Source organism: Pinus tabuliformis, chromosome J (assembly GCF_031772625.1).
Source record: "Pinus tabuliformis cultivar Carrire ecotype Pingquan chromosome J, CPIR1, whole genome shotgun sequence".
Lineage (NCBI taxonomy): Eukaryota > Viridiplantae > Streptophyta > Pinopsida > Pinales > Pinaceae > Pinus > Pinus tabuliformis.
In genome coordinates this window covers 1,087,442,334-1,087,469,912 of record NC_142295.1, presented here as the reverse complement: position 1 = coordinate 1,087,469,912, position 27,579 = coordinate 1,087,442,334, and the positions used below count along the sequence as shown (strand labels likewise).

Sequence of the window (27,579 nt, the reverse complement as noted above, 5' to 3'; positions counted from 1 at the left end):
ATTTGGTGTTAAATGATAATTTTTTTATTTTACATTGATTTTGGTACTAATTTTAATGACATTTTTTCTCACATTACATTTTTCATAATTGTTTTTCTAAATTTTATCTATGATCACATTTTTGTACTAGGTTTAGCATCATGCAATTTAACTAGAGTAGCACTATGTATTGTGTTGATTTTTTCTCATAATGTAGCTTCTTCTATACCACCAACTTTACCATATTCTTGTTTTTTACACCGAAATGAGCTTTGCTTCCAATATAAGTTCTAGCATTTCTTCTACTTTAGCATCTAGTTTTAGTTTGTCTATATCTTCTAATATTTGCTTTTATTCATAATAAGTTTTACTTCCATAATGGCTTCCACATTAGCATTGAGATTCTTCCATTACAACTTTTGCTTGTAGAAATTTTTTTCTTCCACTTTAACATTCCATGTTTCTTCTATTGCTTCCATTTAGAAATTGGCTTTATTTCCACTATAACTTCAACTCTAGCATCATGTTTTTTTTAACTATAACTTACACTTCAACACCATATTTTCTTCCACTAAGGCTTCCACTTTACCACTGGGTTTTTTCTTCAGCTATAACTTCTAGTATTTCGTCCATTTTAGCATTAAGTTTTTCTTCCAATTTTTCTTTCCCATATTCATCCAGTTCATATATTGTTTTTCGCCTAATAAATTTTTTTGTTTAATGCTAATGTTATCATACTCATTATTTAATTCAAATTATTTTAAGAAATACAAAATAAATACAATATTTAACATATATCTCAACTTGAATTAACATTATAAGAAGCGTTAAGGTAGTTAAAGTGAAATTAAAGGCATTCATCCTAACTAAAAAAATGTGCATCAATGAAATATTCCTTATACAAACAATATCTCAAGATAATGATTTTTCCATACAAAATTGCAATTAATTAAAATCAACAATGCTCAATAGATATAAGAAAAGTATGTAAATTGGGTTTAACTTAGACGGTTGGGTGGAATGATTGTTATCCTCTCCACCTAGTTTTAAATATTGTAAATGACATTATACCTTCTTGAAAAGAGTAATATCTGTCCTCTTAAGGGAGTATATTATGTGGCTTTGACATGGTATCAACAACCTTAATCTTAACTTTGGGCAAAGAGGTAGGGTTATTTCTTTCCCTAGGGTGGGAAAAATAGTTTTTTAGCCTCCCCCACGAAGGTTCAAATATTATATGTGAAATATTAAGCTTTAGAATATAATAATCTATGTGGTGCTCTTAAATGAGTGTATAATGTGGCATTGGCATGATATCAACATCCTCCCTCTTGCCTTCAAGATAAGAGGGAGGTTGATTTTTTCCCCACCCCATCCCTAGTGCCTAAAATTTTACTCTGGAAAAATATATAATAAACGTAATTTTGTAGCAACATCTTCATCCCCATCAAATCAAACAAGTCAGTGTATATGATTTCAATATAATCACATCATGATGTCATGGACATCATCATAGAAAACTAAATAATCAATTCAAATAGACATATATAATATCCTATAAAACAATTTTTTATAATCGTCATATGTAAAATAAAAAATAAAAAAATCAAAATGATGAATGTATAACCATTTCCTAATGCCACTCAATGAAACAAGTCAATATGATGTCCAAACCATAAAGTGAACACATAAGAGAAGTAAAATATAAAACATGTCAATGATATAATGCAAATAACCTATGCATCTACACTAGTATTTGGACTCTCATATTTCGTGAAACCACCACCATCATCATTATCTCAAATTGATCCAACTGTATCATTGTTTTCATTTCCATCTTCTATTTCCTCGGATTAGGAAACCTAAAAATAAAACAAAGGGATGATATAAAATGTTAGTATGAAGTGCATTTAAGATAATTAGATTTATCATTGATACATATAATTCCATAGAAATAAATAGCTTTCAAGATTGTTTTTATGCCTAGCTAACCCTAGCTAACCAACACATTTTCTATGATAGATTTTATAGATTTTGTGCTTATCTAGCAAGCTCAAATCAATGCTCATTTAATACACGTAAATTTCTGGACAAGGATGAGAAGACATATCATTCACAAAACATAAATAACCAACATGATACTAGAAGCATGCAAGGAGAATGTAATGATAACAGCAATGATCATTGAATTAAAATATAAACTAGTCAACATTCAACAACATTTAACGCTTTTGTGGTATAGAAAGATTCATCATATGCATTAACAAGGAGGGCTGCATAGCAGCAAGTCCCTGCCAATGCAAAAAGTTTCAAACATGCTGAGAGACTTGTACAGATATAGACAACCAAAACAGTCAATTTTTCAAACAAGTTGAGAGGCTTGTACATGATATAAACAACCAATTCCAAAACCAGTAAAATAGGCATCCAGATACAATAACTTCAAGCTCGCCAAGAGATGAGGCCGATAAACAACCCACATTCCTGCCTTTAGTACAGATGAGAAGAGGAAGATACTAGTTCATTCAAGTTGATCCTCTAGAAAAGTGAAATTTGAATAATTAATGGTATAAAGTTGTTAATTTATGGAAACTATGAGCTAAGTTGAATTAATTTTGAAATATACAATGTGTATAAAGTTGGAATTATCGCTCATATTGGAGTATATGCACATTACAAACTTTACTATTTTTTGATATTCTCCCTAATAAAAGGTAACTGGTTGGTTGAGTAATCTAGTAATACATCAATGCCATTGAGTCAATCTTCTTACTACTTGATGTTAGTGGTTCACCCTCAAAAGTCAAATCAAACATCATGGAGTGTTTCTCATCTTCCAAAGCTGATAATTAGGCTTACTGACTATCAAACTTAGAAATTTTCCTCTCCTTGGAAAATCACTCACTTATTAACATTATCTTAGCATTCAAAATTATTAAATTTAATTATGTTTTGGGATATGTGTTTAGTATACTTCCATTCTTGACTACAACATGAAACATTCAACATTCTCATGGTTAAATTCTACCGCTTTTCCCTTAATTTCGCATTCCCTAATTTTTTTTGTTCCTCCTTCCTTGATATTTTTTCTCTCCTTTTCCAAATTATTTTTCATGACTTAGCTCATATAAAGCCAACATGACAAGAAAGAACTATGTTTTCTCATCTCTAGAGTGTTGCATAATGTCAAAATCCATGAAGAACAACATGCCATTTTTTAAACTTAATTTTGTATGCATTGGGACTTTGAGGCTATTATTTTAGTTTTAATGAAAATTAATAGGTCAGTGTGTGAAAAAATTATGAAGAAAACCTCGATAAATGTGTTTCCAACACTGAAAAAGGATGTTAACCTTCCTGTTACTATAAGTTGTTTATTTCCAAAGAAGATATATTTCTCACAAATGCACTGATTGAGGAGCTACTAGACATGAAGGGAATCAAAATCAAAATAAAACAAATGCATTTTGAATCTGGGTGGCAATGCCACAAAAATAAGAATAAATTTTGGTGTCCAAAAGCCGAAGAAATATTTCAACCTTGTCCCAAGATTTAAACGTGTTCATCCATGATGAAGAATTCAAGTAAAGTACATAAATTATAGTACATTTTAATTTATGGTAATCTCATGGCCATTTTCATTTTCAACGCATGGACTTGTTGATCATTTCATAGGTTGTTTAATGGTTACAAGTTTGGCATGCATTGATGAATGTTTACCAACTCAATTCCCACATTTCCTTTCAATTATTGTGAATATTATGTTTAAAGGGATATGGATTTTTTTGAGAGTGTCAAAGGAACATATTCATAAAACTACACATTTGATATCCTTTTCATTTGACCACTTGATCTCCTACCTAAATTTCTTCTTGCAAATTTCTATGAAGAGTGAAGAAAAGGCCTTGCCAAAGTTGCTTCTTTGATTCAAATCACCTGTTGGGTCCCTATAATACTAGTAATTACCCCATTACTATTGTAGTTATACCCCTTATTTATATTGTTGTGCCCCTATTACCCCCATATTGTTATTTATGTGCCCCATAGAATCCCTCTATTGTTATTTTTGTGGCTTTATATTATTATTGTTAGGTCGGCTGGATTATATTGTGACTCCTTAGACTCCTATATATAGAAAGGAGGTTTTGTCATTTGTATCATCCAAGAATTGTTCATTTATGTAATGTAAAGGAGGTTGCCCCCTCGAAGAGGCTGAATTCTAAGGCGTGGATCTCTCTTTTCTATCTTTTTGTGAGCTGGTTTCATAACATTTGGTATCAGAGCTTTGGATTCTAGGGTTTCGCTGCTCCAAACAGGTCATCGTGGCATTTTCGCTATAACTTTTTTTCTGTGACGTTTCAGAAGTCACAAAAAAAACCCATTTGAGAAAAAATCATGCTGAACCTTGGGTCCAAATTTCAGAGCTTTTCGCGCAATATTTTCGGAGATATGATCTGAGGAAGTTGGTCTTTTTGCAGACTCCTGAATTACACTCAAAACAGGTGACCTGGGGAAAATCGTCATAACTTTCTTTCTGAGCATCGAATTGAAATTTCGTAAGAAGGTACAGAAAGAGGACAGACTGTAGTTCTCTTTTATATATTTTTCAGAGTCAAAGGTTGAAACAGTGACACGTGGCACTTCATACAAGTTCGCTTTACTGAATTAGTCTATAATCAGGTCACTGCGGGAGATTGTGCATAACTCTTTCTTGGAGAATCCAATTTGGATCAGACTAGTGGCATTGGAAAGAGGACATAGAAGGCTACTACAGGTCACAATTTCAGAACTGGATGATTCGAAATTACAGAGATACATCAGATTCAATATCAGGCTTCTACAAAGTAAAAAAAAAGGTGTGTAGTTTTTTTTTTTTTAATTTTTGCATAAGCTTGGTTTGAAGGAATTCAAAGGGCATAGTAAAGCATTATTATCGGTAACTGATGCCCCGAGGAAAGAAAATGCAAACACCTAGTAAGGAACCTGAAAGCTCTAGCATGACTCATGAAGAAGAGGAAGAAATGCTACATGATATATCAAAATTACAAGAACAAGTGCAACAAATGTCACGCTCACAAAAGCTAACAGAAGCTAAGATAAGTGGCGTGGAATCTAAGATAAATGGCGTGGACTCTAAGATAAAGGGCATGGAAGCTAAGATAGAGAATTCGATGGAAGAATTGAAGAAGTTGCTACAAGAAAGGGTCACTAATGGTGAAAAGGTAGTAAAGGAAACTCATGATGAGAACAAAAGAAATGTTAATCATGATTCCATAGACTCTAATGTTGGATCGAAGACTCACCATGTTCCAAAAATCGATATGAGGAAGTTTGATGGCAAGGATCCCGCCACATGGATATTACAGATGGAGCAATTCTTCGATCTCAATAATGTGCAAAACACAAAAGGTACGTATGGCAACTTTATATTTGGAACCAAATCAGTTTGTATGGTATCAATGGCTTTGTTCTCGTAAAAAATTTATCACTTGGGCAATTTTTACGGAAGAATTGATAGCACATTATGAGGATACAAAAAGCAACACTTTTTTTAGCCAATTGATAAGTCTCAAACAAAAGGGTTCAATAATGGAGCACATTGAGGAGTTCCAAAAATTGAACATAAGGGTAAAAGATATTCCAGAGGAGCATAGGATTGATGTGTTCATAGGGTCTTTAAAGGATAATATCCAACATGATGTGTGCCTTTGGGAACCTGATTCATTAGAGAAGGCATTCAGGTTAGCAAGAAAAATGGAAAGCAAAATTATGGCAACTAGGAAGCATACCATTCACAACTATAAAGACGGAAGTGTTGTTGCCCATAGTCTTCCACAACCTACAAGGTTGACACCACAACAATTGGAAGAAAAAAGAGCAAAAGGGCTTTGTTACAATTGTGATAGCAAATACACAAAGGTCATAAGTGTGCTGAGAAGAAATTATTCTACATAGATTGTGAAGAGGAAGAAGAAAAGGAGCAAGAAAGGTCAAAAGAAGAGGATATATTCCAGGAACAAAGCCTAGATGAAGAACAAATAAATCCGACCATATCTTGTAATGCATTGGCGGGAATTACCACTCCTCAAACCATCAAGATAGAAGGACAAATCAAGAAGAAAAAGGTAATAGTGTTGATTGATTCAGGAAGCACCCACAATTTTATTCATTGTAGGGTAGCAAAAGAATTGAATTGCTTCCTATATCCAGCACCAGAGTGTCAAGTGATGATTGCAAATGGAGGAACAATAAATTGTTCTGGAAAGTGCCATAATATCAAGCTATCCATGGGAGAATATGTATTGACTAGCCCAATGCTTTCCATTCCAATGGGAGGTGCTGATGTTGTACTAGGAGTCCAATGGCTACAATCCTTGGGTACAATAGCTTTTAATTTTCAAGAACTTTTCATGAAATTTTCTGTGGAAGGAAAGGAAGTTGAATTAAGGGGTATTGCAGGGAAACCAGGAAAGATAATCAGCTCTAATGGCATGACAAAGCTTCTAAAAAAGGAGCAAAGAGGTGTAATTGCACAATTATGTTCGCTAGATGTTTCCACATTGGAATCATCTATTTCTCCAGATCTCCAAAAAGTCCTGGACAATCATTCCAAGGTATTTGAGACTCCCAAAGGTCTCCCACCTATGCGTGATCATGATCATGCTATTCATCTGATTCCAGGAAGTGTTCCTCCAAACATCAGGCCGTACAGATATCCATATGTCCAAAAAAGTGAAATTGAACGTATGGTTGCAGAAATGCTAGAGGCTGGTATAATTCAACCGAGTCAAAGTTCTTTCTCTGCTCCAGTAGTATTGGTGCACAAGAAGGATGGATCATGGCGCATGTGTCCAGATTATAGGGAGCTCAACAAGCTCACTATTAAAGATAAGTTCCCCATTCCTGTCATTGATGAATTACTGGATGAATTGCATGGATCAATTTACTTCACCAAGTTGGATCTTCGTTCGGGATATCATCAAATCAGAATGAAGATTGAAGACATTCCGAAAACGACATTTAGAACTCATGAGGGTCATTATGAATTTTTGGTCATGCCTTTTGGCCTTACCAATGCACCTTCAACATTTCAAGGTTTGATGAATTCAATTTTCAAACCATTCCTTAGAAAATTTGTGTTAGTATTTTTTGATGATATACTAATCTACAGCAAGTCTTGGAAGGATCATGTTGAACATGTTGACAAGGTGCTACAACTATTGGAGGAGAAACAATTATATGCAAAAAGATCCAAATGTTTCTTTGGAGTCCAGGAGGTGGAATATTTGGGTCATATTGTATCTCATGAAGGAGTTAAGGTAGACCCTAGCAAAATTAAAGCCATTAAGGAATGGAAAATCCCCACATCCATAAAGCATCTGCGAGGATTTCTTGGGTTGACAGGGTATTATCGCAAGTTTGTTAAGAATTATGGGAGAATAGCAGCACCTCTAACAACATTATTGAAGAAAGATTCATTTTCATGGACTCCGGAAGCAACAAAGGCCTTTGAACATCTTAAAGAGGCAATGTGCCAAGCACCGGTCTTAGCTACACCGGACTTCACAAAAACCTTTATTGTGGAATGTGATGCTTCAGGAAATGGAATTGGTGCTGTTCTAATGCAAGATGAAAGACCCATTGCTTTTGAAAGTCGTCCAATCAAGGGAAAGTTTTTAAGCAAAGCTATTTATGAGAAGGAAATGTTGGCAATACTCCATGCACTTAAGAAATGGCGACCCTACCTAATGGGAAGACACTTCAAGGTAAAAACGGATCATGATAGCCTTAAATACTTTTTAGAACAAAGATTATCCTCTGAAGAGCAACAAAAGTGGGTCACAAAGATGTTGGGTTATGACTTTGAAATCATCTACAAAAAAGGGAAGCAAAATGTGGTGGCAGATGCACTCTCAAGAAAGGATGAGGATGTGGAAGCATTGTTGTGTGCCATTTCTATTATCCAACCAGATTGGATAAACGAAGCAAAGGAGGAATGGAAGAATGACGAAGAAGTGTGGGCACTTATTCGAAAGCTACAACAAGATTCCAGTACTTCTGATACATTTAGCTGGAAAAATGATTCGTTATGGTACAAAGATCGCTTATACCTCTGTAAGAATTCCCAGCTAAAACAAAAGATTCTTATGGAATTGCACACTTCTCCCTTAGGAGGGCACTCAGGATTTTTAAAAACTTACCACAGGGTTAAGAAGGAATTTTTTTGGGATGGCCTTAAATCAGATATTCAAAAGTTTGTGGCGGAATGTTTGGTTTGCCAACAAAATAAAGTTGAAACAATTAAGACACCAGGTCTATTACAACCTTTATCCATTCCAAGCCAACGTTGGGAGGAGGTTTCAATGGATTTTATCACAGGTTTACCCAAGTCTGAGGGAAAGAGTGTCATCATGGTGGTAGTTGACAGACTTACCAAGTATGCACACTTTTGTGCATTATCACATCCATTTAAAGCCAGTACAGTTTCTACTGCATTTATGGAAACAGTTCAAAAGCTACATGGAAACCCAAAGATTATTGTAAGTGACAGAGATCCCATTTTCACTGGAAATTTTTGGACAGAATTATTTTCTTGTCTTGGTACTCAGTTAGCTCATAGCTCATCTTATCATCCTCAATCTGATGGGCAAACTGAGATAGTAAACAAATGTTTGGAAGGATATCTTCGTTGCTTTGTATCTGATAAACAGACACAATGGGTCAAATGGTTGCCTCTGGCTGAATGGTGGTATAACACTTCCTTCCATACAGCAACAAAAATGACCCCATTTATGGCACTTTATGGGTATCAACCACCATCCATCACATCATATTTAAGAGAAAATTCTAAGGTTCAGGCAGTGGAACATCACATCGAACATCAACAACAAGTCCTCCAACTCTTAAAGGATAACCTCGTGTTGGCACAAAATAGAATGAAACAACAGGCAGATCAACATCGCAGTGAAAGAAGTTTTGATGTAGGTGATTGGGTATTCCTACGGCTACAACCATATAAGCAAATGTCCCTAAAGCAAGCTAAGAAGGATAATAAATTATCACCAAAGTATTATGGTCCGTACAAGGTGTTGGAAAAGATTGGTACTATGGCATACAAATTGGAGCTTCCTGCAGCTTCTCGATTGCACCCAGTTTTCCATGTTTCATGTTTAAAGAAGGTTATAGGCGACAAGCTCCCAGTTCAAACAATATTGCCAGAACTTGACGAGGAAGGAAAAATTATATTGGAACCGAAAGCAGTCACAGAAACAAGAACTCGACAGCTACGAAATCGATCAATTTCAGAGTATCTTATCAAGTGGAAGAACTTATCCGCTGAAGATTCCACATGGGAGGATGAGAATTTTATGCAGAAGTATCCAGAACTGCTCAAGCGTTGAGGACAACACTTTTTTGAAGGAGAGGGGCATGTTGGGTCCCTATAATACTAGTGATTACCCCATTACTATTGTAGTTATACCCCTTATTTATATTGTTGTGCCCCTATTACCCCCATATTGTTATTTCTGTGCCCCATAGAATCCCTCTATTGTTATTTTTGTGGCTTTATATTATTATTGTTAGGTCGGCTGGATTATATTGTGACTCCTTAGACTCCTATATATAGAAAGGAGGTTTTGTCATTTGTAGCATCCAAGAATTGTTCATTTATGTAATGTAAAGGAGGTTGCCCCCTCGAAGAGGCTGAATTCTAAGGCGTGGATCTCTCTTTTCTATCTTTTTGTGAGCTGGTTTCATAACATCACCTTTGAGGTACGAGGTTAAAAAGTGAAATATTGAGCAAAATAACATATAATATAAATGAACTTCAAAGTTATCTTTGTGTTAAAAAACTTCTACTCTAATAATGTAAATTGCCTTATTGAATAGAATACATTGTTAGCTTATGCTCTTATATTCTTGCAAATTGTGGATGTTTATGGACAATTATATCTATTCACTGCCTTTCTTTAAGCTTGTGGGGATAGAGGTTGTGATCTATAGTTTATTATCCTGCTTATAGTGCAAATTCTTACTTGCCTTATGCATTGTTAACTACTTATGTAAAGTAGATATTCCCCCAATAAGTTATTATCCATCCTTGAATACTATAAATTTTCCATAACAAACCTATGGTAATTATTGGACTATTATTCTTACTCTTTATACATATCTCTCTATTTTACATCAATCCTAACATGAATCTAGTGTCCAATCTCAATTATTTATAGGTTATCCTTAGTTTTGAGAGTTTTCCTTAAGTTTAGTGTTGATTTGTAGTTCATGGACTATTCTCCTTACTCTCTATAGCTCTACTTTTATTTTATATCAATTGGTTCCTAAAAGTGATTTAAGCTAGCAAAACATAGATAGGATTATATAGGCTAGTCTATTTCTAAATAGTTTCATCTTGCATTTGCATACTCAGTTACATTTTATACTGAAGAATAATAATTAATATGTTTTGAATTTAGTCCATAGCTACAAGGTTCACACTTTCAATGGAAGATGGTCTAATTGGGCCCTTTTTACCTTGGGACATTTTCGCACATCTATCGGAATATAAATATAATGAAGGATGTATTAATTTTAAACGTAACAAATAGGGGCTATGAAAACTTGAAATTGTGAAATGAAATTTTAAAAAGCTTCCTTAGAGAAAGTCTCTATCATCAAATAATATAGTTCTTCTTGAAACAAAAAACTCTACCGAACATATAGATACACTAAAAGAAGTCATCAGATACTTTTTGTAAAAATAAGTGTGAAATTTTTTAAACTAAATATTATACTTAATTTGATAACAATAATACAAAATACTAGAATACTTATTTTAATAAATTTTGGATTTCTCTAAAATTAATGTAAAAAGTTTTGGATAAAAAATCATTCATAAGAAATTTAAAAAATCCAACAACAATTATATAAAAGACTAGAAAACTTACTTTAATAAACTTGGTGTTTCCCATTAAAACTAATCAAACAACCTGATAAATAAAACTAAAAGAAAACAACCTAATAAACACCAATTAATAAAACTAAAAGAAAACAACCTAATCCTCAGAAAAAATCGGTTTAAAAAAATCAATTAATAAAAATAAAAAATTCTTTAAAATCCATACTATATGCATAACACGTACGTTATTAAAATTTAAAAAACAAAAAACAACCAACAACGTACCTTTGAAATATATACCCCAATGCAATCTAAATACAAACCACTTCGACCATGGAAGCCTACTATCTTCCCTTCTGCCATGGGTAACGAGAAATATGTGCCATCTTCAACTCCGAAAGGACCATATGTCTTCTTCACGTTGCTCTCAGAAGTGCTCTCAAAAGTGAGTGACCTCACACAAGTGTCGAAACGTCCACTTATTGATGTGATTCTCTCCTTGGGATAATCCAATTCAATCTTACACATAAGAAGAAAAAATCAAAAATCAGTAATCATTGAATAATGGTACAAGTTTAATCCAATTACAAAATACATATCAAAAGTATATCATAATTTATAAATAAATAAATGCTATTTTTTTCATATTAATTTTCATATATTTTTAGTTTAATTTAAATTTCATTTATTTACCTAATGCATTTCTTTTCATATAATCAAAAAAAACAACCACCACTTTCATATAATTAAATATATTCTAATTTTCTGAATATAACCAATTATATTTATAGATAATAATTTAATAAATATAATTTTTTTATATTTTTAAATATTTATAATTTGTCTCAATGATTCGTTTTAAAAGATTTTGTTTTGATTTTAAATTTTTTAATAATTAAAAGTAGTTATTTAAAACTTAACCATCTTAAAAAATTGTGTAACTCAAATCAAAAATTTTAAGAACTTTAATATATTTAATTTGAAGTTAAGCTTTTGTGATCTATAATAAATTAACCGTAAAAATTATATAAGAGAAATATTTTGGCCAAAAATTTATCTTTTGTGATTTCTACCAAAAAAATTCTACTTAAAACCTCTAAATTACTTATAAAACACAAATTTTCAAATCACAAACATATTAAAATCAATTAATAAAAATTAAATATAAACTTTAAATTCATTTCATACTTTGAAATACATATAAACTTTAAAATTCTAATCAGATCAATACCTTCGAGCTATTATTTCCTCCGCTTCCTCCATGCTTCGACCAAACAAAAGCCCCATCCCTTTCATATTTAATGTTGATGGAATGTATCACACCTTCGTGAACTAATATTATTTGGCTAATGCCGACATACACCTCGGCATACACCTCATCATCCCATGAATCTCCACCTTTGCCTCCCCATGGGCCAACTGATATAGCCTTCGGAATCTGAAAAACCAAATTTCACATAATTAACTTCCTCATTTCCTAAAACAAACGAATAATATCATAATTATAATAAAATTTAATATTATTTTTTTAATTTAGATTAAAACAAACGAATAATATCATAATTATAATAAAATTTAATATTATTTTTTTAATTTAGATTTTATATAGAAAATAACAAATCGTAAATATGATCAATATTTTTTTAAAACATTTTTTATTAATAATTAAACGTTTAATAAACATTAAAAAAAAAAAATTTAACGATATTTATTCTTTTTATAAAATTTATCAGTAAATTTTGATGTTTTTATAATTTGAATATAAAATTAATTTATTAATAATTAAATTTAAAATAAATTTTAATAATAATAAATATTTTCATATTTAAAATAATTTTATTTGATAAAAATATTAATATTTATAATAATATGATTTGATAAAAATATATTTTTTATTAAATAAAATTTAAAATAACTATTGTGCCTAACTTTTTTCGTGAATAAAATTAAAGCAATTACAATTTAATTAATTTAATTATTTTATTGAGATATATAATTAAAGCAATCACAATCTCGGTCGAATACCATTATATATTGTGTATCAATATAAATAAAATTGCTTTTTAATTATTTTTTAAAATAAATATAAATATAACTAAAAATAATAATTAAAATATATATTTAATAATTAAAATATACTAGTTAATATTTAAATAATAATTTAAACAATAAAAAAATTAACCATAAATAAATAAATGAACAAAATATAATATAATATATATAAACTTGACATTGAGTATACAAATAAAAACTTGATATGAGAGGATATTCTCATGCCGATCTTAATTAATAATTGTAATAAAATATTAAAAGGAAAAAAATTATATAGATGATCATGGCTGATGTTAGTTTCTCCTCAGTTTGAATTGTTCCAGAAATTCAAACAGCACTGAATCTCACCGGATTAATTCAAAACAGCGTGCCATGAAACCCAATGGAGTGGAGTTTAAATTAGTGTCATCATTCCAAAATTAGTAGATAGATGCTTTCGATTGAGAATTACCTTAACGTTTACTTCAAAAGGAGGCGGAGTCGGAGGCGCAGAGAGTTTGATTGAAATTGAATCGGTACATTCAATCTGAAATGCATGGGAATCTTTAAAGAAAAGGCATCTTTCGTGGGAACTATTGGGTAGAACTCAGACCATTCAAACGAACAGGTGCAGAGATGGAATGGCATAAAATCCCATCCAAGCCGAAAGAATGGCGACAGAAAGTTATTCTTATTCCACAAATCTTTGCACGAGTATCGTCGCATCTTTCAGGGTTGGGATGGTGTGTTATCACATCCCAACAGACACAATCATAGCTTGGATGGTATAGAATCTCATCTCAACAGACACAATGGCAGTATCAAAGTTAAATTCTTATTCCATAAATCTTCTTTTTGGGCTGCCATAGTTTACCCACGCAAGCACCGTGACGAAAGGCACAAGACGTAAGATTGCGGGCGTCACAAAAGAAGCCCAACACAATGTTTAGATGTAAAAAAACTATGTACTGTAGAATTTGAAATATTCTGGAGATTTTTTTGGTTTACAAAAATGTTGTAAATATGTAAAGTTTTATTTTGATTTTTCTGGACTCATGACAATGTGTTTACAACCGCACTAACAGTTAGGGTAAACCTTCCAGCGCCCATATTTGCATTCACAGTTAACGGCAAAGCTGCACACAACCCTTCTTCCTCCGTAACATCTGCAAATGGCGGAAACCAGCGAGCCACACCCTCCTTGCGTGACTGAAGCCACGGCCTATCATCGTCCTCTGTTATGAGGGTATGTATTGAAGACAGTCTGTGGGAGGACTCATGTTGGTCAACGTGTCCCACTGCAGCAGAGACTACATAATCTGTGGGAAGCTGTGCAACCCTTGTACACGAACGTTCATCGACATTCAGAAATAAATTAGACTATATTCTTATTAAAAAAAAAACAGGGTCGGAATGCGGTGGTACAGGGAAATATTTTCCTAAAGACCATGTTCTGGTCATGAGTCTGCAATAGAGAATTAAGCTAGTTCTTTTAAAGGAAAGTACGCAACCAGAGGAGAGTCCAAGACCCTGAATGTGAGGACACAGGCCTAAACCCTGTCGCTCCAGGTAACAGAATTAAACTCAGAGGGATTACTGGTTTAAATTCTTTAAAGAAAAACATGGTTCGACCCCATTTCCAGGCGGACGAGTTTCCAAACCCCAACTGTAATCAAACCCAACAAATATCAACGGAGATAATTCCGGCTAAAAGCACATCAAGAAATAGCGAATAAGTATACTGTCCGGTAACCGAGAAGATTTACCAAACCAAACCCTCTGCAGAATAGCGAACCAGAAGGACATAGAGACAATAATAGTCGATAAGCCAGCAACGTATGGCAGCGTCGCATAAGTTTAGAAAACGTTCTCTGTGGAACATAACCCAGGAAGAGTAACTCAAGATAATACAAAAGCGACCATTTTATTACACATTAACAAGCTTAAGAGCGTAAATGTCTTTCCGTGCCAAAATGAAAACACAGAATGGACTTACAGAAGGTAGCTATTACAATTACAGAGTTCGCCAGCGTGGCTCAAAATATCAAAGGTGAAATACCCTTAAATTTAACAAGCTTATTAAAAACAAAATAAAAGACATGATTCAGAAATAAATTAGACTATATTCTTATTAAAAAAATAGGGTCAGAATGTGGTGGAACAGGGACATATTTTCCTAAAGACCAGGTCCTGGTCATGACTCTACAACAGAAAATTAAGTTAGTTCTTAAAAAGGAAAGTACGCAACCAGAGGCGAGTACAAGACCCTGAATGTGAGGACTCAGGCCAAAACCCTGTCGCTCCACTTAACAGAATTAAACTCAGAGGGATTACTTGTTTAAATTCTTTAAAGAAAGACATGGTTCGACCCCGTTTCCGGGTGGACGAGCTTCGAAACCCCAACTGTAACCAAACCCCAACTGTAATCAAACCCAACAAATATCAACGGAGATAATTCCAGCTAAAAGTACATCAAGAAATAGCGAATAAGTATACAGTCTAAATAGGGTTTTTTGAGTGTCCTGGACTTAATGGCATCCTCAGTTTTCTGATTTGGGCACTGGATGATGGACTTTTTCACAGTCAAGTCCTTTAGTGCTAGAGACAACCAAAGTTTTGCAGCAACAAGGCGGCATTTTTTATGGAGAGAGCATAGTCAGAGGTTTTCCAACCTTCTAGTTCCATCTGAAATTGTTGTTACTTCAACACAGCAACTATTTTCAGTGTTTTCTCAATGTGCACATGAGAGAAGCTCTTTTCAACACTTCAGTGTGGATTTGTTGTATGTTTATTTGTTTGGATTTAAGGTGGAGTATAAGGACCTGTTGTGAGAGTGTCATTTTTCTGTTGACATCATGACTTGTTGTAGGGAATCATATTTTTGAGTGAGAATTATTTGTAGAAGAATGTTTCTTGGTAGGAGAAATAAGCCACTTTTGTGTCAACAATTTGTGATGTACTCATTTGTTGCTGAAATCAATATAGCAAGCCTAGTCATTGGGGCAGGGCCCAGAGACAGAGCCCAAGAGTGGTGAACTATGTTATCAAATGTTGGTTTCTTCTATTCATGTTTATCATCTTGAGTTGCATGTCAATTTGTTTCTCTTTTAAGTTCATGTGAAAACTTAACTTTCCATCTTGAAGAGGTTATGAAACTTATTTTACCTTTAAAGACCCATTTTATTAACTTCAAAAGTGTTAGAGGACGATCGGTTTTTATCAAGGAGTGTTGTTATCCCATTTTTATATCAGTTGGTATCAGAGCGGGTTCTGACTGATTGAAACTATGGGCAAGAAACTGAAGCATGAAAGACTCCAAGATTTGGAGGTGATTAATCTATCTCTTCAAATGGAGAATGTTGAGGTAAGGAGATTACTTGAAATTGCAGAGGAGGATAAAAGGAAATTGTGCCTACATTTGCAGCATGTATTGGATGAACAAACCGGTAGAGTTGCATCCTGAAAGCAGCAAATAATCCCTCCAAGATGAAGCCAATTTGTGGGCATGGTTCGTACACAGGATATCGACCCTATGTTGAAAATAATGCTTGGAATTTTTGCAAGCATCTGAAATATTCTCCCTGTGTCAATTGGTAAAATTGGTTGGCTAGAGTCATGATCCACTTTGTCATCAGCATCTGAAAGAGAAAAGATGGGTGATAGGCCAAAGGAGGTAATTAGTGTTTCTAGTTCTGCTCCTTCAGCTAATGTTGATAACACACATTTTGAATCCTTTGAAAAGCATACCAAGGGTATTGGTATGAAGCTTTTAAATTAGATGGGTTATGATTGAAGAGGCCTCGGAGTCAATGGACAAGGTATCATTAATCCTATCGGGGTGAAGGAATGACCATGATATGAAGGATTGGGTTATGACCATGGAGAAATTGGAGGGTGCTCTAAAATTGTTGAGGCAAAGAAATCATCAAGTGATTATATGCAACACCATGATGGTAGTGATAATAGAAAATTGTCTCCAAAGAGAGATGTATGTTCCAAGGGCCATGCAAAGTCCAATTCCTCTCATCAAATTCATAGCCCAAAAGATAGGTATAGGAGTCATGGGGATTTCATAAATGTTGGTATAATTTACATAATACTAAGCCAAAATGGTGTTAAATATATGAGAATAATAGCCACTCAATGCAAGAAAGTCATTCAAATGTGAAGAACAATCCCAAATATCATTTTGTTTACCATACTCAGGCTTCGAGTCAATATAGTGAGCCACCTATCCAAGGAGGAAGAGAAAACAAAAGAGGAGGATATGGTGGTTGAAGCGGAGGACACAATGGTCAAGGTCATGGTAGAGGTTGAGAGTGAGGAAGATTTATTATTTTAGATGCTACCAAGAGGGCCCCGCGACACCTAGATGCCCACTGAAACACGACCAACTTATGTTCTTATAATATGTGTGGTTTGGGTGGAGCACTCATTGGAGGATTTCCCTAAAATTCTGAAAAATATATTAAATAAAAGGGTCGTCAATTTGTTACAGTCCTTCTCAAAGAAAGATATTATAAATCCAAAAAACGTCCATGTCTTTACTAGGTCTAGCACGGGTCAAGAAAATACTTCTTGGAATCGTTGAATCCTCTGGAACTATTAAAGGAAGAATAATCATTTGGTCGCCTTGTTGAACTTGTAAATATATTAAAAGATTGCAATGAAGAAATAAATCAATGCAAAAACATGTGCCATCTTCATAAAGTGGATTTTCAGACGATGACAACCCTCGGGCAAATTTGCAAATAAATGGATATATGATGAAACAAGTCATGGTCAAATTTGGATCTCAAGTAAATATACTTTCAAGAGAAACATGGATTAATTTTGGGAAACCATCACTTCACAAGACTACTAACTATCTTAAATTAGTTTACCAAAGGTTCAATGAGAAAATTGGAACACTATGACAACTTAAGCCATCAATTATGGGAATCTTGACCTTTGTTGACTTCGAATCAGTGTGGAAAAAGTCTGGAAAAAATCCCGATTTAATCCTAAAAACGCGATTTTTTGAACTAAACGATTTAATCCCCCGACTTTTTGGCGACTTTTTCACAAAGGAAAAAATCCCGATTTTTTCCTTAGATCGGGAGTCGACCCAAAAAGTCTGCCTCCCTTCCCAGGCTGCAAATAAAGAGGCCGCAAAGGTGAAAAAACTGTAAATTGAAGCTTCCATCCATGCATTTTCAAGTTATTGCATTGTATTGTTTGTCATACTTCTTGCGAGCATAGCAATCTCATTTGTAATCTGTTAGTTTTGAGGTTAAGATATGTTTTTGTTTTCCAAGGAAAAGCAAATTTTTATACTTCATAATTCTAGTTAGAAAGCAAAGTATACATTGGCTAAGCCTCCAGGCTTTCAGTGATCCAAACTCTAACAACCACTGCCCCTTCAAAAGATTACAAAAGTAAAGGACAGGCATACAACAATCTTCCATAGAAAGAACCCCACACCATCAAAAACAATGTTACAGTTGTTGAATGCTTCCAGAAGAAACAACAAAGAGAAGGTCATGAAGATCAAATAGCAACAACCTGTCCAAAAAAAACAAAACCAGTGCCTCAAAAAAGAACCCATTTTTCAGACAGGGACAAAGTACCTATGAAATCTTGTGACAACAAAGATCCTTCCTGCAATGAGAGCACGTTTTGAAAGGGAATCTTCTTTAGTGGTGAACTCCCTATAAATGTGGGCAAAGGTTATGTATCAGAAGTGGATTTTACCTCCAAGAGTTTTTGAATAATAGATGCCAAGGCTAAGTTAGTAATCTGACATCTACTGTTTTCTCAGAAAATAAGCAGCTTGGAGTCACCAAGCGTTAATTTTCACATCTACTGTGATACTCACTGTTAATTTTCATTGGACCTACCACCTGACACCTTATTACCCAAGCAGATTACAATCTACTGAATAAATGCATGACTTATTTCTTAATACAATTAGCGGAAACAAAAATTAAAAGGGGAAGAGGATCTCAGTGACTGATTACTTGATGACTTTTAGATGACTCATGATATACATTTATTATATTTTTTTGTTGATATTTTGACTCTTGAGAGTTGAGACTCAGACAGGACCCAAAACTCAGGAGTTGATTCACTATTTTGATATGTGATGTAGCATTAGACTTCATATACATATTATATATTAGCTTTCTTTACATGTTTATGTAGAAATGCATTTATTTGATGTTGTGGATACTCTAGATGTTAAAAAAAAAAAAAAAAAAAAAAATGAATAATTTTGTGTTTTTTTAATTTTGCCGACTTTTTGCCGACTTTTTCAAAAAACTCCCGACTTTGACGAGTTTTTCAACTTTTGGACCCTTGCCGAATTAATCCCGACTTCGACTTTTTCCACATTGCTTCGAATCCATTGACTTAGTCGACGTAATTTCGGCTTATCCAAATTTAGTCAGGAGACCATGGGGTCGAAGGATGAAAGCCACCTTATCTTTAGAAAAAGACATAATTAAACTAAAAGGTAATAATAATAACATAATTATTTGCCTTAACCCTCGCGAAGGAAATCCTTTGGTTGAACCATGGGAAAAAAAATCAGAGAAAAGAAGGCTATATCAAGTCCTCCAGGAAGATAAAGGAAATTTGGAGCCTAATGTATTCAGAGAGATATTAATAGACTCCCCACTTTCTATTGGACAAAATTCTGACACCAAGATCTATGAATGTAAAATCGACAATTATGAATCTAAAGTGAAAGAACGTTAGACAATTGAAGAAATACCAATGAAGAATGTTTAGTCATGTTTCGCCATAAAATCTATGCCCATAATCTAAGAAAGGAAAAGCAAAGGAGTGTCACCATTGTTACAGTTTGATTTAAATGAAGACTCCAGTAATATACTTAGATTCAAGGAATGGGCATCTCCTATGAATCACGTTGAGCAAGTGACCAAATATATTGGAGATCAAGGGAGAATGCAAAGCTTGGTTCATACTTTCATTGGTCAAGCAGCGCCTTGGTGGGATACTCATTCGACCCAAATCCAAACGTGGACAATAACAACAACATATTTTATTGAAAGTTTTGGAGGGCATAAGTTATCAATACAAGAAAATATCCCAATATTCCAGCCTGTACAAGATCTCGTTCTTCATATACAAAACTGTGAGTCATAATGGTGAAGAATTAGATATAGGGATGAAAGGGTATTGCCTCTTATGTTTCCTAACACTTTGGATAATTTTCCTAATAAAAGGTACAAACTAGAGGAAGCTCGTGATCAATCATTACAAGGGAAAGAACTAAAGATAATTTTATTAAGGACTTTGAATTCTAGCCAAAAGAGTAGGAATTGGTCAAGGAAACTCAATATATTAAATAAATTTTGAAGGAAAAATCCCTCAATAAGTGGAAATAAGAAGTAGAAATTCACATCTCATCAAATCCTATATGCAATCATGTATCATGCTTATCAAATGAGAAAATTAGTCATTTGAAGAGGGAAAATACTCATACTACTGGTCAAATTTTTTGTTGGAAGAAGGAACATTCCGAAAATCTCAAAAAAATTAAATCAATGTTTAAAGTGGAAAAGAAAGAAAATGAAAACCTTGATCAATTAGACTTTCCACCCACATATTGAGAGGTAAAAGTCAAATGTCAGAGACTCGACAAGTCAACAGCCCCTGAATAGATGGATGTAGAGATTAAAACAAAGGAAGTTGATATATCAAATGACGACCAACCTAAGCTAGCCCAAATAGGTGACTACTAGTCAGTCAGACAAACAAACAACAAAATTTATCAACTTACTAAAAGAGTACAAAGAATTGTTTCCCATAATTATAAAAGAATCAAGGGACTTGTTAAGGAAATGGGGGAAATGAAAATTGACCTCATTTCAGGAGCGAAACCTATAAAAAAAATACCATACAAACTTGCACGTAAATATAAACCCATTGTACAAAAAGAGATAGAAGGGATGCTAGTTGTTGGCATCATCTACCCTATCAATAAGTCAGAATATGAAATTCGCATGGTTGTGGGACAAAAAGGGCACGACCCTACAATATTGGGAATATGTGTTGATTTTCGTGGACTAAACAAGCTCACAATAACCAATCCATTCCTTACTCCATTCACATATGAAATAATAAATGAAGTAGTGAGCCATGAGTGTTATTCCTCTACAGATGGATTCTCAAGGTATAATCAAGTGCCTATTGTGGAGGAATACTAGGAGAAAAGCACATTTGTTACTGAATTTGGGCCTTTTGCATGCACAGTAATTCCCTTTGGATTAAAGAATGCACCTGCAGTGTTTTCCAGGGTTGTATTCAAATCCTTTCAATGATACATCTATAATACAATGGAATTATACTTTGATGATTAGACAATCTATTCATTATTAAAATATCATATTCAATGGCTACGCTTAATGCTTGAAAGATGCAAACATATTTAGTTATCTTTAAACATCAAAAATGTATTTTTTTCTACACCAATTGGAATATTGCTAGCTTATGTAGTATCCAATGATGGAATAAAGGTAGACATGGAAAAAATGAAAGTAATTTTCGATTAATAAAAAACAGATCAAAATATTTTTTGGGCACACATGATACTACAAGATTTTGATAAGGCATTACTCTGACTTTACTTTTCCAATGGATGAGTTACTGAAAAAGGATGTTCCATATGTATGGCCGACATAATGCAAGGAATCGTTCCAACTATTAAAGAAGAAGTTGGTTGAGGCATCTAACTTAAAATTCCCCGACCGTCCTAAAAAAATTCATGCTCATGTTGATGCTTCTAATTTGTTAGTCGAGGTCATTTTAGCACAGCCATACAATGAGTCTATACATCATCCCAATGCTTATTCTAGCCAGAAGATAAATAAAGCTGAAAAAAATTACTCGAAAACTGAAAGAGAATCACTCGCCATTATCCTTGCACTACATAATTTTTTTCATTAACTCCTTACTAACCCATTCATATTCTTTACATATCAACAAGCTATGAGATATATTATTAATAAGTTAGTCCATCGATCAAGGATCTCTTGATGGTTATTATTATTTCAAAAAATTCAGTTTGAATTCATCGTCCGACCTGGTAAGAAGAATGTCATGTCTAATAATTTGTCCTAGTTGGAGATAGGGGAAGAGTCGATAGACCTAGAGTATGACTTACCAAATTCTCACCTATTTAAAGTAGAAGCAATTCCTTTAGAGTTTGCATAAATTGCATGATTTCTACACACAAAAAAGGCACCTGATGGATTGACAAATAAAAAGAAGAAGATTGTAGCAATTAAAGTGGCATCATTTTTATTAATAAATGGTCAATTACACAAGCTAGGAGAAAACGATATTCTCAAATGGTGCACATTGGAACATGGAAGGAAAGCTACTATTAGTGAATCCCATAAAGGAGTTGCAGGCGAACATTATCAAGGTGACATGACCACAAGGAAGATTTTGCAAGCAAGATTATGATGCACGACTCTATTTCAGGATTATCGAGTGCAAGTCCAAAAATGTGATGTATGTCAAAGATCAACTCAATCGTTAGCAAAGAATCATGTCGCTTCACTCAATTATCCCAACACTACCTTTTGGGATTTGGGAAATCAATTTTATCGGACCATTTCACAGAAGAGCTAGACGAACAAGAGAAAAATATATTATAACAACAATGGGATGTCAGCATTAAGAAAATTTGAGGTCAGAAATGGGCCTCAAAACAAAAATGTACAATAAAAACCAATTTATAAGAACCAATAGAACTTAATATGATGATGTCAACCATGGGGAATAATTCAACCATTTTTGGAGTAAAAAGGTATAAAAAATAAAACTATTTTTTCAACTCGTATTTTCAAATTAACTCCCTATGATTTTACTCAAATTTCGAGCAAAAGAAATCTTTTTGCAGTCACATTTTTTCGTGCATTTCACATTTCAAAAGTATGCAACATGGGTACTCCTTGCTCTTGCTCAAGAGTTGAGCAAAATTGTAGGATGATAAGTTGAAAATACGAGTTGAAAAATAGTTTTTTTCTTTTTCCCTCCAAAACTTGATGAGGTAATATAATTTATTTTATATTTTCCACTTTATTTTATAATATTCCTTAGGAGGCCCATTTTAGACCTCAAAATTTCTCTAATGATGAAGTGGGTAAAAGTAGATCCAGTCAAATCATGTACGAAAGAAGTAATAGCTAAATTCATTTATGAGAATAGAGTAACAATATTTGTCTATCCCCTCATAACAATCAATGATAGGGGAACTTATTTTATCAATGTTACAATCCAAACTTTGATGCAAATTTTCATGATTGGTCACATAAAAACCATTGCTCAACACCCACAGGCAAACGACATTGTAGAATCATTTAATAAAACATTGCATAGAGGACTAACCAAGATATCGAACCTCGACATAGATGATTGCGATGATAAATTCCCAGTTGTCTTGTGGGAATATCGCACAACATTTAAGCAATCGACTAGGTTTACATCAATCAAAATTGTTTATGGGAAAGAGGCAGATGTACCACTCCACTATACATCAAATGTTGAAGTGTGTAAACTATCCTAAAATATAATAAAAAAGCAGAAAAGGTATGAACTCGTTAAATAAAACGCTTAGAAGAAGATAGACTCCATGCAACTCACTAGCAACAAGTTATCAAGTGTCAACAAAAAGCATGGCATGATAGAAATTTGCAGACCAAGAACTTAAAATTCAGACTTAGCTTTGTTTTATGATAGTTGGCTGAAGGAAGAACCTAAAAAGTTAGAAATTGCATGGTTTGGACCCTTTGTTATTAAAGATATGTGTTCTTCAAGGGTTGTACAGTTAAAGAAATTACAAAGGCACTTATTTAAATCACTTTTCGATGGTTTCCAACTCAAAAAATATATCTCTTGATAAGTATTGGCATGTGGCTCATGAAAACCTCTATGAGGCACTAGTCACATGGGCTAGTCTAAAAAGCACATTATGGTAGGCTAAGCTAACATTTTAAATGTATATTAGTATATTTCTATTTAATATTGTCATTTAATGGATTAAGTTAGCAAGTTAGTAGAAGTACTATTACAAAATATTGGGAAAAAAATAATTGTACCATCAAAACAAAAGGTTGTTAAGGAAATAAATCATTAGAATAGAGAAACAAGCCTACGAAAAATGGAGCAAGGATCATATTTGATAACTTATCTCAACAACAAGGCACAACAGAGGAACTGACATCATCATGAAAGAAGAGAAGAATGTTGAAGGGAATTCAGAGAACATCATTACAGAGAAATTGACTTGACTAGACCGAATAAAGCTCAAATCAGAAGCACAGGGGATTCACTTAGTGAACCTTTGACATATCATGTGCATTCGTGGAATATTAAACAATACCCTCAATTTGACAACATATTGGAAAATCCATCTAAAAATCACATTATTTAACCCCCTACCAATATGAACGCAATATAGCTTCCCAATTTAAAAAACTCCTATTTCACTAGATATTGTAAGTATCCATTTTTCCATTAGCATTTTTTATACCCCTTTATATTTTTTCATTAACTTTAAGCTCCATTTTTTATATTTGCCAATATAAAAACCCTTTACCCCCTATATATCTGCCAATATATTATATCATTCTTTCCTCAATATATATCCCCCAATATGAACCCACATGGTATGATATTGCTCCCCCAGTGAAGCCCCCGTGATCAGAAGTTGGACCAACCAAATGACCGATGTCGCATTTATAACCCTAAGATGTCGCGTTAAAGTTTAAATCTGAATCAACCATCAAATCTAAAAAAATAAGTGAACCATTTGCATCACAAGAGTTGACAGATATGCAAAATATGAGTGTTATTGTGACGAGACAACTTCAAATGCATCCTGAGGTCAAAATCAATGCAGCATTTAATTTTAAAACTATAAACATGAAGATACATGCAACATTCTTGAATTTTCACTAGACAAAGTGGTCGAACTTTCAAAATTTCTAGAGTTTCCAAGTCTGGTTATTTTTTATCCCAAACTACTTGAGTGTTTAAGAACAAAAGAGTTCCAAGAATATTTCAAAATGGATAAGAAGAGAGTGTGTTTTTAGGAACCAAATTTCATTGTAGAACCAAGGACAAAAGCTAAATTTGACCAAGGAACTTCAATATATTTCCAGGTCCAGATAAACAAAATTAGACAAGAAAAAATCAACGATACTTCTTGGGAAATCATGTTGAAACATTCATGAAGTGGGCCAAAATTAATAATGAATGGATCAAGTAGAACCAAATATTACGCACAATAAGCATCTGGGACATTCTCAACACACCATTAGATGCATATTTACATTGGTTGAAGGAAGAAGTCCCCAAGTATATTGTTAGTTGGTACCGTAATGACCTTCTATGGTTAGAAAAACCACTAATTACTTTATAAAATTCTATTTATAACCTCAACACACCATTAGCTGCATATTTACGTTGGTTGAAGGAAGAAGTTGCTAAGTATATTGTTAGTTGGTACCGTAATGACCTTCTATGGTTAGAAAAACCACTAATTACTTTGTAAAATTCTATTTATAACCTCACCAGTCTACCACACTGTGGAGACAAAATCCCAAAGACAGTCGACATGACTATGTGGATTTGAAAGTTTACTAGGGGGACGACAACAAATAACTCCAAAGGTTTAATCATCAGACAATTTTGGGCCTTGCAGATCAAATGGGCATGCATCATCATCTCCCTATGCCTTAGTCCAACATGAAGATCTTCTAACAAAAAACTGAACATGCTTGAAGCAATTGGGAAAATGGTGTAGACTTGGAGAGTATACAATTGGTCACAACATGTAGCTGACATGGTTAAATCCAACTTCCAAGAATGTCAGAATTCAAGTAAGACTATTCAATTCCCATCATTGTTAATTTGGCTAGCAAAAAGACAAGTCTTCCTCGTTGGAGAAACGAAATTCACCAGAAATTCGATCAATTTCGTTTCCATTAATGAATGATTTTAAGATATTTTCACATGGTTCGTTGGAGAAACCACAGTGGGTTGGACCCCGTGAAATATTTAGAAATTGGTTATTAAACCTAAAGTTAATCTCCAATAGATGGCAGGTTCCCTAACATGTTTAATGTTTGTTGCCCATGATGTCTCTTATTCAATCATGCCTAGATGAAACCAAGGTTTGGTATGTTGACTCCAATGATGTCAACCCCTAGGAACTTCCATATCATTTGACTCTCGACCATATATTTGAAGAACTAATTTGGCAAACTAATATGGTGTTTCTGATTCCATCACTAGTTAGAGATCCCTAGACGGATGTACTCATACCATTGGCAGATGCAAAGAATGAAATGGAATGGGAGGCAGAGTTGTATATAGAGCCTTTTAAATTTGACTTATCAGTGCCCCTAGCAGAATCCCCACAAAATCTTATAGGTAGAGAAGAACATAATTCAACTTAGGTCAAAACGCCAACAATTGGAATAAATTTGCGAGAAGTTTTCACATGTATCAAGTTTGAATACCCCTATATTCAAGAAAGATTGGATGTTATTGTAAAACAAGTCCTTGAGGACACTCAAACAAAAGGAAAATAAGTGAAGAAGCCAATGAGGTCACAACGCTTTCTTGGGTCATCCATTGGACCCGACATTTTGTGATCCTTAGACTAAACCACATATATCTTTATTGAGACAGTCAGACGCAATATAATGGACAAGAAATATGCTCAAATACAACAACAATTGACTTAGTCGACCACACCAGACAAAATTCTACCCCGATGACAGACTCAAGGTCAAATGGGTAGAGCAGGTAAGCAAAAGGTGCAAGTTCCAAAATTCAACCGTCATCTCTCCACGCCTATTATTGAGGAAGTACATGGAAGGAAAGGGCAGACTATTCAGGATGACACACATCCTATCCAAGTCGACACATAGTGTACTCAAGTTGACACACAAAAAATTCACGTCGACACAAAAACAAATCCATCGTCCGACACACAATTTCACCATAAGTCAAAACATAATCCACTCAACAAGACGACGCACAAGAAGTATCAACAGAGAATACCAATTCGAACAATGCAACTAGAGGTATGTCAGTGAATATTGATCCAAAAATGCAATATACACTAAGTACTCTGATCACTGAGTGAAATACTCTAGAGCATCAAGCAACTGCACCATGAACTTTTACTCTGTCATCACAAAAACCTCTAGTAAAAGATATCGCAGGTAGAGTATATGAACTCAAGGATGTGTCAAATCGATAATTATTTTCTTGTCTACAAGATATTGTTCAAGATGCTAAAAATAGGTAGAATAAGAGGTCGATATACAATAATAATCTTAAACATAGAAAGAAACAACAAAGGGAGGTTTGGTTGGAATGCAAGAATCGAGTAGCAGAAAAACTACACATTGATATTTCAGATGGAACTGATGATCCAATTGTTGTAGTGAAATAGCTTGCATAACAATTGGTTGATCGTGATGAACAAATGAATTCAAAGATAGTTGAACTCTAAAAACAAGTAACAACACATGGCAATCAAGAAATGTTGACCATCATTTAGAATGCATCTAGAGAATTCGCTCAAGCAAAGAAGGAATTGGATCAAACATTGGATAAGGGCACCACACTAAAATAATCCTTAA

At 33.8% G+C, this 27,579-nt stretch overlaps 1 protein-coding gene across 1 annotated transcript in view; it reads right to left on the bottom strand.

Annotated features, from left to right (window-relative positions):
• Nucleotides 1–1,492: 1,492 nt before the first annotated feature.
• The window catches only part of LOC149230789 (agglutinin-like), a 38,645-nt gene continuing 12,558 nt past the window's right edge, over nt 1,493–27,579 (bottom strand). The window contains exons 7-9 of the mRNA XM_089381414.1: nt 12,108–12,314; nt 11,162–11,395; nt 1,493–1,841 (exon numbers count right to left, since the gene is read on the bottom strand). Coding sequence (XP_089237540.1) covers nt 1,833–1,841; nt 11,162–11,395; nt 12,108–12,314 — 450 coding nt within the window. The 3' untranslated portion in view covers nt 1,493–1,832. The remainder of the gene's footprint in view (nt 1,842–11,161; nt 11,396–12,107; nt 12,315–27,579) is intronic.